This window comes from Chinchilla lanigera, unplaced genomic scaffold, assembly GCF_000276665.1.
Source record: "Chinchilla lanigera isolate Chin_1 unplaced genomic scaffold, ChiLan1.0 scaffold00033, whole genome shotgun sequence".
Taxonomy (NCBI): domain Eukaryota; kingdom Metazoa; phylum Chordata; class Mammalia; order Rodentia; family Chinchillidae; genus Chinchilla; species Chinchilla lanigera.
Window position 1 is genome coordinate 4,983,312 of NW_004955434.1, and position 11,569 is coordinate 4,994,880.

The 11,569-nt window shown below is 45.0% G+C and overlaps 1 protein-coding gene across 2 annotated transcripts in view; it reads left to right on the forward strand.

Annotated features, from left to right (window-relative positions):
• Dock8 (dedicator of cytokinesis 8) overlaps window positions 1-11,569 on the forward strand; it is a 201,399-nt gene that overhangs the window by 134,165 nt on the left and 55,665 nt on the right. For both annotated transcript variants that reach the window (XM_005388589.2, XM_013516312.1), the window contains 4 exons: window positions 824-919; window positions 5,993-6,142; window positions 8,308-8,421; window positions 11,182-11,337. In XM_005388589.2, coding sequence (XP_005388646.1) covers window positions 824-919; window positions 5,993-6,142; window positions 8,308-8,421; window positions 11,182-11,337 — 516 coding nt within the window. The remainder of the gene's footprint in view (window positions 1-823; window positions 920-5,992; window positions 6,143-8,307; window positions 8,422-11,181; window positions 11,338-11,569) is intronic.

Below are 11,569 nucleotides of genomic sequence, written 5' to 3' on the forward strand. Positions count from 1 at the left end.
AGAGAGAAACTGAAAGATGGGGAAGACAGTAAAGGTAAAATTCACTATCTGCTACATGTGCTATCTGCTCTTCAAAGTGACTTGAAAAGAAGTAGAAATATAAAGTGGAGCTTAGGGATTTTCCAAGCACCTGACCCTGGGACACAGAAATTTAGAAGTTGTAAATCCAGGCCGATACCACTAAGCCCGTTCATGCAGAGGTTACACTCACAACCCAACCAGTCACATTTTCCACATGCGGCCAGCGTGAGATTACACAAACAACTGTCGCGACCAAAGGCGAGTTTAAATACCTTTTAGACAGTGGCCTTCAAAGTGTGACACTGGACTAGCGGCATCAGCTCCCGCAGAAGTACAAATGGTGGAAGTGCAGAGGCTCAGCCCCTGCAGGTGTGTTTCACCAGGCCCTCCTGGCGGCTCTGATAACATTCAAATTTGAGAACCACTGTGACTGACCAACCAATTTTATGGATGGGAAAATGGAGGGCAATGAGAAGAGCTTGCACACAGTCAGACTATGTGGCCGCTGCCTAGCATGCCTGTTAGAGGCACCACTTGTTCTGACTGCTGCTGTCCCCTAAGTACAGTTTTCTCATGCTGAGTCAACTGCTTCAAACCTAGCTCTCCAGCACAGTACCAACACCAGCCGTCCCCTGCCCACCTAAATGTCCTCCAGCTTCAGTATTTCAGCACCGACTTTGCTATCCCCCATGTACGAGCCAGGACACATGCTTCAGGAGCTAACTGTTAACTTTGGGGAAAAGAAAAGAAATGTTGGTGCCTCCTGGCCTTGTTCTCACCTGGTTTTGTGGTTGTTGCTCAGCATTTCCACGAAGAGCTTGCCCTGCAGATGGTGGTCAGCACTGGGATGGTGAGAGAATCCGTCTTCAAGTATGCCTGGTTCTTCTTTGAGCTTCTGGTAAGATTCTTGAGTATCTGTATCAGTAAGACAAGAAAAGCCATGGTAGAAAGGCACTGACGTGTCCCATATCAGGAATTAACACCTTGACCGCTGAGTTGTTCCTGTTACAAATCTGGGATTATTCCTTGAGATCTCCCTGAGCCCTCCATCCATCTCCCACCAAATCCCACTGAGCGTACCTTGAAAATCTACTTCCAAGCTATCACATCTTATCATGTTCCCACCTGGCCAAGCCATCACCATCGCTTATACACCACTTGCAATAACTTCCTTTCTCTCTCCTGTGTCCAGTTTTGACGGCAACCCATGTGTCCTGCACAGAACAGCCAATAGTACACAGCTAACGTCACTCTTTTATTTCAAACTCTTCAACAGTTTTCAGTGTACTAGGAGTGAACTTTTTTTTAATCATGGCTAAAAGCCTTTGTATGATTCCCTTCCTTACCTCCTTCTGTCACTGCATCTCATGCCATATTCCTTCCTCATTCGGCCATATTGTTCCCCTTTTAGTTCTGTAGAGGTACCAAGCTCTTGTTCGGCCTCAAAGCCCTTCATGGGTTCCCTCCCTACTTCCTACCATTCACTCCTCCCCCAAACACACTCGGTGTGTTCTCTTTGGTTTCAGTTTAAATGTCACCACTGTATGTGGTGTGTCTTCCACTTTATTATTCCCTTTTATTTTTTTAAATAGAAGCGTGGTAGTGAGACACGCGCCCTCTGCTGTGGTAGGAAATGGACTGGTTATAACACCTAATCCTCTCTTTGTTCTTGAGGCATGAGAAGTATTAGAACCAGTGCTCCGTATGCTGTGTGTCTTACTTCTGTTTACCCATCCCACTCACCATCAAGCTTCTCCATAAGGAAGATTTGCTGTGTCAGGAGCCATCTATAAATAATTCAGACAAACACAGTAATCCTGAGTTCAGCCATCAAAATTGCAGATTAAAAATTAAGAGCAAAAACTAAATTTGATCTTGTAGGATCTCCTAGAAGAAAGTCCCAAAGGAAAAGTGTTTCAGTTCAAAGAAGTTTTATATTATTCGTTCATAAACCTGCACATATTTCACATAATCACTCTTAAATCTTAATACTTAAATCCTCTAAGTACTGTGCTGTCATTGTTCAATTGGTTAACCAAATCCCTTAGACGGCGGTTCTCAAACCCTGCTATGTGAGGGTCCCAGTGGCAGCTCTAGGGGATCATAAATACATCCTTGAAGTCTCGCAATGTCCTGTCAGAGATAATGGTTATCCCTGTAGCACACACACCAAGGTTAGGGAGGGATTTATCAGCCTACTCGGCCAGTAAAGGCCAGAGCTTCTCTAACTCCCAGACCAGCTTCTTTTCCTTCACCATTTTGCCTTTTTGGGAAGCTCAAAGTTGTAAAACATTTTCTCAGCTTATAGTATTGACAACATACAAAGTCCTTGCAGTCAGAGATTAACTTTAGCTCCAGACATGGTGGCACATGCCTGTAATCCAGGGACTCAGGAGACTGAGGCAAGGATCACTGCAAGCTCAAGGCTAACCTGGGCTACACAGTGAGTTCAAAGCCAGCCTGGACTATATCATGAGATCCTATCTCAAAAAAAAAAAAAAAAAAAAAAGAAGGAAAGAAAGAAAGGAATTAATGGGGGCTGGGGATTTAGCTCAGCAGCACAGAGCTTGCCTGGCAAGCGCGAGGTTGTGAGTTTGATTCCCGGTACTGGAAAAAAACAAAAGAATTACGAAATTAGCTTTATGCAGGCTACCATTGTCGTTCCCAATCACATGAACTCCGTGCTCCTCAGCCCTGGTGGTTCCTCATGGCAGCCCAGAGCTGTGCTGAAGGCAGGTTTGCGTTCTCAGCAGGTGTAACCATGGCTCCGTCCTTTGTATAATCCCGGTAACAGCTGGCATCCCCGAGGAAGGGAAAACAATAACACCCAAAGTGTATCGAACATCCTACTGTGTATGTACCAAGCCCGGCTTTGAGCATTTTAAAGCATTTAATCCTTGCATAACCTCAAGACAGGAGTTTCTATGATTTCCATCTTACAGACTGGGTTGGAAGAAGGGTGGTAGCCATGAGGAAGGTCTCCCACGCTGCCAAAGGCTTCCACAGTGCTGCTTCACTGTCCCTAACTGCAGGAAGCTCAGACCATGGAAAAGGTGAAAGTTGCTTTTGATCTTACACATTATATTCACTAGGACTTGCTGGCCCAAAGAGAAAGAAAAAACTAACCTTCCTCACCTCCCGGGAGCACTTTGGGTCAAGTGGGTGACCCAAAGCTGGGAAGAAAGCTGCTAACCTAAGCACTTCGATGGGGTGGGTCAACACGCAGATCAACCAAGTCAGTAGGGCTCTGCAGGCTGTCACCTCACCGTCGGAGTCCTACAGGACAGGATTAGCGCTGCTCATGGGGTTAAGTGAAAAGCACTTGCCAGGAGGTTCCTGCCCAGGTGTATGCAAGGTGACAGGGGCCAACAAGGATTAGTGAGGCACCCAACATGTAGCAGCTGCCAGAAGCTTTTAGCCCTGTGAGCTTTAAAGAACTGAGGGGAGAGAGTAGTACAGTGGGGACCTGGAGGAGGCTGGAGGGGAGAAAAAGAACCCTGTGACAAGAGCAGGAGCCTCAGAAAAGCATTGCTAGAACCGCACTGTGGCAGAGGCAACAGCCGGACGAGTGACTAAATGCCCAGACCTCTCTGTTTCCCACCCGCTGGCCAACTCCCCGCAGAAACCAGAGGGGGGCGGGGCCCAGTGGTCTGTGCAGAGACACCGCAGCGGAGGACAGAGAAGGTAGGAAATCCGTCCAGGGACTGTGGTAGAGGCGAATGGAAACGATGTGCCCCAGCGAGGGCTGTGTGAGGAAACTGATCTCAGACATCATCAGAATGCTCAGCCCGCCATGCAGTGTTACATAGCCACCCGGACTGATGCCCAGGAAGCTATTTAAAAATGAAAACGGGCCTCCCCACAGAAGCTTGAAGACAAACAACAGCCTCCTTGTGCTTAGCCAACAACCTGGGCAGTTTAACACCCTTCAGTTGTGCTTATGGCCAGGTGCTAATGAACCAGGACTTTGTCAGCAGAGCTCTTAGGCACAACCCTTGGGTGAGTTTCACACTTGCTGATGAATAAGCCCCTGTGCTTCAGGATAACACCAAGCCAGATTTCGGAGACTCCGAGGTAAATGGGTGACCTAGTTCACTCACTCGGGACATGGAGTTCTGCTCTAAGGGGTTCTTGAAATGTATCCCTCCTTTGAATGGGGCATAAAAGCCAGTATGGGAGAAAAGACTGTCCTGTGTCACCCCATCGTGCGAATAATGGGGCAGGCATCCACTTGCATTTCTGCTGAGCGTTCTTCTCTGGAGACCAGGGACGCAGTAGCTGGCAGGTTGCAGATGGTCTGGAACGAGGCCATGAGTTGGAAGTACGGTATTGTGAGAATTATTTATTTGCTTGTAGGATGGCCAGACTCTGCAGGCAGAAGCCAAATGCAGCAGTGAGTTGTAAAAACCCAGGGTGGGTTAGGAAACACAGAATAAGGGTTGAGGTTGCCAGAACAAAGAGGCCTTGTCTTCTTAGGTCCATCGGTGAGGAGCATAGGGAGAAAGATGCTTTTACCAAACAAAAGAACAAGAACATGGCGTCTGGTTCCCATCGCTCATTGAGATCCTTCCTCCAAATGTGTGTGGCTCCCTGGGCTGTGTACCTGTCCTGTGTCCTAAAGCAGATAGGACCCTGGGGCAAGGAGAAACCATGGTTCTTACACTAGATTTTCTGTTCCTCAGTCTTCCCCAAGCTGGCATTTTCTCAAAACACAAAACACAGAACACTTAAAGACTACCTCTTGTTTTTCTCTTATTTGCTTTCTCTTCCTGTCATTGCAAAAAAAAAAAAAAAAAAAATTTGCCAGTCCTGCATTCAAAATAGAAATCTGCTGTTAGTGCATAAAAATTCTCCCAGATAATTTTCCAGAGTGGAAGTCAGTTTCCACACAGCTGTCCAGCCCTGACCTGGGGGCAGATGTGGGTGAGTCGACTTCCAGGGCTATTTCTCTTCTTGATGACTGACTAGCCTGGACGAGTTCATAAGGATGAGCTCAGAGGGCAGGCACGCAGCCGCAGGAATGTTGTCTTCTCCACCAGACTGTTTCTGATAGCTCTCAGCAGCTTCCAACCAGGATAACACTCAACCTCTGATGATGCAGAAGTGAATCGTATGGGGTCATGAATCCCCTGGCCTCAGAAGAAGTCCAAAACATAAGTGTGGTCTGTCGTTTAAATTGTGGTAGGCATTGAGCTGGTGTTACATGATTCATTAGATGGAAAGATAGATAGCTAGATAATAGCTAGCTAGCTAGCTAGATGATAGATAGATGCATACATATATATACACACATACATGCATACATGGTGGATCAATCTGCAAATTAGGCTGACAGAAGTTAAAATACAGTTTCTGCTAGGGGCGGTATCCTAAATAGTGGATCACTTTCCAGCTAGCCAACAAAATCTTGCTCAGCCCATGCTACAGCTTAAATTTACAGAAGCAAAAATAACCTATGAACTGCTTCTGAAAAAACTATGTTCTGTGTTTCAGCTTGAAACCTGAAATAGGAAGAGCATTCCTGGTCTCCTTCCTGTAGTTTCAGGAGCAGGAAAGATTTCAGGTCCCACTCCAGACAGTCTCAGAAGCATTCTCCCGTGTGTCCTGCGTCATTGCTGTGACACAGTGCTGGCTCCGTGGTCGCCTCTGCTTCCTGATGGAGGCCACTGAGGAAAGGGGAGTCCACTGACACTGGGGCTAAAGAATCAAGCTCCTGGCTTTGTTGGCCCCAACAAGGGAGCCCCTAGACTTGGGGTCAGGAAGAGGACACCCTTCCCACCTCCTGCCGCCATGGCAACCATCTGTGGGCCTCAGGCATTTTCTAGTCCTACAGCCAGCTTGGGCACCACCAGCACGGATAGTGTCAGAAAGTCCGCTGTGAAAGAGCTTTTCCTCAGGTCGACCCCTGTTTTACACATTGTGCAATCAGGTCGCCAGTCTCTGTGCTGACGTCTCTCCCACCCGGCTGTAGGTGAAAAGCATGGCCCAGTATGTGCATAACCTGGACAAATCGGACAGTTTCCGGAGGACCCGTTTTTCTGACCGCTTCAAAGATGACATAACTACCATTGTCAATGTGGTCACCTCGGAGATTGCAGCCCTGTTAGTGAAACCTCAGAAGGTAACTGTGTCTCTTACTCTTAAATTTCTAGACTGTTTACTTTGAACATGTTACTTTCATAAGCAGAGAAAAACAAGCATCACTTAAAAATAGTACTTAAAATATAACCATATATAATCATTAACATCAATGTGGCGGCCGGGTACATAGCTCAGTGGCACAGCACCTGCCTGAGTTCGATTCCTGGTACCCAAAAATAACTAAATAATAAACAAACAAAAGCAATATGGTATACTGGACTGAACTCTGGGGGCTGGGGAGTTGCCATAAAGAAATTGCAAAAAAAAACCAAAAAACCAACTACTGTATATTGCAAACATACATTAATTTTTAAAAAGCACAAAATATGCTCAGAAGACTTAAAAGAAATTGCCATATGATCATCTAAGTTGTTACATCAATGACAATATGAGAAAAGATACTCTGTTCTTAGGAAACACATCCTGAAGTATTGTGAAGTAAATAGGTACCATATTTGCAGCCTACTTTCAAATGCTTCAGAAAAGAGTTTGTATGCATAGAGAGAGGGAATGATAATAACAGTGAGGTAGCAAAATATGGATGCATCTTGTTAAAGGATACACAGGAGTTCTTGGAACTATCCTTGTACCTTTTCTGTAAGTTTGAAATCGTTTCTTAAGAAAAGTTTAAAATATATAAAGGGAAATAAAATTTTAAAATGTAGAGATAAGTCTAATACTTTAGGGAGCAAGGTTTATTATGTGCATCTCTGTCCTTATTAAGAATTAGTATAGTACCAAGTGCCCAGGAGATTCCTATTTGCTTCTTTCTCATGGCAGACTTGGTTAGAACACCAGTGTTGTCTTCATATTGGCAGGTATGAAAATAAGTAAGGCTAATAATTTTTTCAAAAGCCACACAGCTTGCAGAAAAGCCAGCCTGGAGGTTCCCCGCACAGACGTTCACACAGTGAGGGGAACTAGCCCAGGGAGCACCCAGGTGGACATGCATAGGCTCCAGGACTTCTCAGAGGTGCTGTGGAAACGCTCGATCGCGTCTCCATCCATCCCCCACTGGTCAGCTTGGCCTGAATTTGCAAATTGTGCTTCAGACCAAGAGGAGCATAGTTTTAAATTATGTTCTCAGTCATGTCAGTGGACACTGATTTGTTATTCTGAGAATGAAGAACTCACACATGAGAAGGTGAATCTCTGATGGCTCTGAAGTACTATAAAATCCCTCATGAATATGAGCAATGAGAATTAATAAAATTAAAGAAAAAAACTCTGGTTCCATTTCATGTAAAAATGCACACTGCTGAATCTGAGTCAGGTGCTTCTTAGGCTAGAAGTGCTGCTTAACTGAGGGGAGAAAATTCCTTAGGTAAAGACTGATTCTTTGATCCTATATGGAGTTTATGCAATAATCCTTAAGTCTGAGCTGTGTATGGTGGTTATCCCTGTAATCCCAGCACTTTGGGAGGCTGAGGCACAAGGCTAGCAAATTCAAATGCAGCCTGGGAAACCTAGCAACTTAACCAAGACCTTGTCTCAAAAAAAATTTTTTTTAAACAATGGCTTTTATTTATTTTTTAGCTTTTTGAGACCGGGTCTCACTATGTAGTTTAGGCTGGCCTTGAACCCGTGGCAATCCTCCTGCCTCAGCCTCCCAAGTGCTGGGATTACAAACATGCACCACCATGCCCGACAGCTCAAAAATCTTTCTGGAAACCATTTTTTAAAGGACTGAGGATGTCACTCAATGAAAAGGCCCTGAGTTCACTCCTCAGTATCACAATCAATCAATAAATCAATTAATCTAAATTTAGAAAAAAAATCTGTCTTACTGAAGACAGAAAATACATTTCAAGTTACTTTGTTCCCCAAAACAAAGGAAAACAAATCAGAACCCAACTTTTTACATAGAAGATGAGCTCAATTGTATCCATACTAAGAAAAAAAAGTGACCAGAACAAAGTATACCTGAATACTCACAGTGTATAAGGAATTACCTGACTCAGTGTGACACTCAAGGTGTAAGGTAAGCACGAAATTATATTTGCTACAGTTTTCAGACTTAAACTGCTTCACCCAGAGGGACAGTGGCTGATAAAATAGGACCTGCCTCTCCCAGTGTTCCCACCATGGGACCTGGGAGTTCATGTCCAAGGCTCACACACAGCAATTTGTATGTTTGTTTTTAAGGAAAATGAACAAGCAGAAAAGATCAACATCAGCCTGGCTTTCTTCTTGTATGACCTTCTGTCACTCATGGACCGTGGCTTTGTGTTTAACCTCATCAAACATTATTGCAACCAGGTGAGTGTTCCTGGGACCTGTTTCTGGGGTTCCTTTACTCTGACTTGCTGCTCACCCTCACAGTGTGCTTGCTTCCTTGTTCACTGGCACAATAGCAGATCCTGGGCCTTTTTCTCAGCAGAACACTGTCCGGTGGCTTCTGGGTGAGGAGCCACTGTCCGGAGCAGCAGGGTACCCCCAGGGGAGAGGGACTAGAGAAGGTTGCATGTCTTGATGGTGTTCTGCAACACACTGCAGCACAGTTTGAAGGCAAATTTAAAACTAAATGTCCTTTCTTACCAACAGGAAACCACTGTCCACTGAAATTTCATGAGACCTGCAAAGCAGTCAGGTGCTCCGGTGCTAAAAATCTGCTGATCTGAACTAATTTCAAGTAATTGAATGTGCAGAGATTGAAGTTTTGTGTGAACTAACGGGGTGGGTGTGAGTCTGCAGTGATAACGGAGGCTGTCCTTGACTCATTTACACCACACCCTTCCCTAGAGGCTACCCTCGTAAAGAGCAGAATAATAAAAGAGAACCCTAAGGCGGTTCCAGAGGTGCTCCATCCTGTGCAGGATCTTCTGTTCCCAGATCCTTCCGAGCAGATCCCTCCGAGCAGATCCCTCACTCCTCTCTGCCCTCCTTTCAGTTTAGGATTCCAGGTCCCTGGGTGAATCTCAAATACAAGTTCGTCTGTTTCCAAAACATTGGCTGTTTGGGAAAGAGATCCTGGAACATCACTACAGACCCCCACGCTGTGGGCAGTTTTCATTTCAAAAGGGAAATAAGCAAACCACCTGCTCTGCAAAACGCACATTTTAATTTTTTCTTTCACTGTCATTTTTTTCTTGCTCACTCTCTTTTAAATTCTTTCCTTTTATGTTAGCTGCCTACTCTTTTTTTCTTCCTCTGTCCTGCCTCAGCTTCCAAAGACCCCCAGACCACGGGCCTAGAGACCTATGTCCTCACCCAGTGATGCCATTTTCCTCTGTGCTGGGGGCATCAGCCTCCCAGGATCGGGTTTCCTTCTCTGCATAAAAAACAAGACGGGGTTAGACTTATCCAGGCTTTGACACCCAGATGTGTGCTTTGTGTCTGCTGGTGACATCAAGGTTATTGCTTAATACCGGTGAGGTACTCTAGTTTAGAAAGGTCACTGATCCCAGGCCGGGGTGGCTTCATTTGTGGGATTAACTTCATCCCTGAGGCAAGTGACATTCATCCAAAGTCCTCTGATTTTATCATTCTGCATACCTGACTCAAACTACTGTCCTGCTTCTACCATTTAAAGACTTAGTGGTAGTAGCTTTAACCTTAGCCTTTTCTTAATAGTCATTAACAACAGATCTACTTCATCAGTCATTCTGTGAGTCTTACAGTTAAGTTAAATTAACACCTCTCTCTGGAGGACAGCTGCTGGGGCTGCACCATGGTCCTGACCTTTGGGGAGGATGTTTCCGGCACTGTACCTTGTTCCTCCTTTCTATTCATCACTCAGTTTTTGAAATTTCTGTCTTTAATGTCTCAGAGGGCTTGGGAGATACCCACAGCAGGGCCTCCTTTCACACAAACATTTTGTGCTTTCACATTCTGAGAACAGCCTCGGTCCAACAACTCTGCGAGCGACCCTCAGAGAGAAGCACGTGATCGCGTCCTCATCAGTTCTTCTTGCTGGCGTTCCCAGATGTTCAAAGACGGCCAGCAGTGCCCTTGGAAAGTGCATGGGTCCCAGTGGCTGTCTGTGCAGGGGACATGTGTTCTACTTTGTATACATGTTGGCATTTGTTGAAGTGGATTTATTCCATAAGCAAAATGCCCCACAACACAATGACTTCTGAGAGGGCTGAACATGTACAGGATATAGTTCAGAAACTGCGGGAGGGTGCTTAGTATGAAATCTTGGTGGGAGGGAGGCCCATGGCCTCACCTTCCCCTACTTTGCCTAAAGGAATTGCCTCTGAGCCTGGCTCCTCTCACTGTACCTCCCACCTGAGGGGAGGAAAGAATCTTCTAGCCTGTCACCACTGGCAGCCTTTCATTGATTGTGTCAGGGTTTGTTTTGTTTTTCAAGACAAGGTTTCACTAAGTCATTAAGTTGCCTAGGCTGGTTTGAACTTGGGCTCCTCCTGCCTCAGCCTCCCCGAGTGCTGGGCTGTAGGCATGCACCACAACACCTGGCTAAAGTTTGTTTTTTAAACAAAGATTTGCCCAAAAACCTCTTCTAGCTTTCTCCCTTCTCCTTTCTTCCTTTCTCTTCCACTTAGAGCAAACTCGTTGACCTTTTTGCAGGCTAGTGTGTACTTTCCTCTCCAGTTCACTGCCTTCCTCTAGGGAACTGGTTTGATAACTTCTCAATGGGGTGTTGAAGTCATCCAGTCATAATCCATTAGTTTTATGTGACCCTTTGTGAGGTCAGCGCCTTTCATGTGGCTTCTCAAGCACAGTGGGATTTTTGTAAAATTAATTATATTACGTTACACTCCCGCTGTACCTCAAGCTTCTGTTCAGCCCAGGCTCACTGTGGCATTACAGATTTGACAAAGTGGAGACCAGGGCAAGGATCTTCATTTTGGACAGCTCTTAGGGTGGAATCGTGAAAGCAAACAGGAATGAGTGGAAACGTTGGGTCTCCCTGTAATGCAGAATTTGCCCTCTGCTGCCCTATCCAATTAATTGTATTAAATTGATTGTCTTCATTTGGGGAGAAAGGATATTTTTATATCTGTCAACCTCAACTCCACTTACCTTTTGACAAACACTTTTCACTTTTCTTTGCAGCTGTCAGCCAAGCTCAATAACATCCCAACGCTCATTTCCATGAGGCTAGAGTTCCTGAGAATCCTCTGTAGCCATGAGCATTACCTCAACCTGAACCTCTTCTTTATGAATGCTGATACTGCGCCAGCATCTCCTTCTCCCTCCCTATCGTCCCAGGTAATCAGCTAGCTGAGGAATTTATTCAAGCAATTGCATTTGCTTATCTTAATCGTGTATTTGCTATAAATGTTGGTCTTATGAATTAAAAGAAAAAGCAAGCTATTCAGACAAGATCAACTGATCCAGATAGGACAAGTAGGCTATTCTGACATTGTATTATCTTAACATTTTATTATCTTAATTATTATCTTTTTTTTTTTTTTTTTTTTTTTTTTTTTTTTTTTTTTTT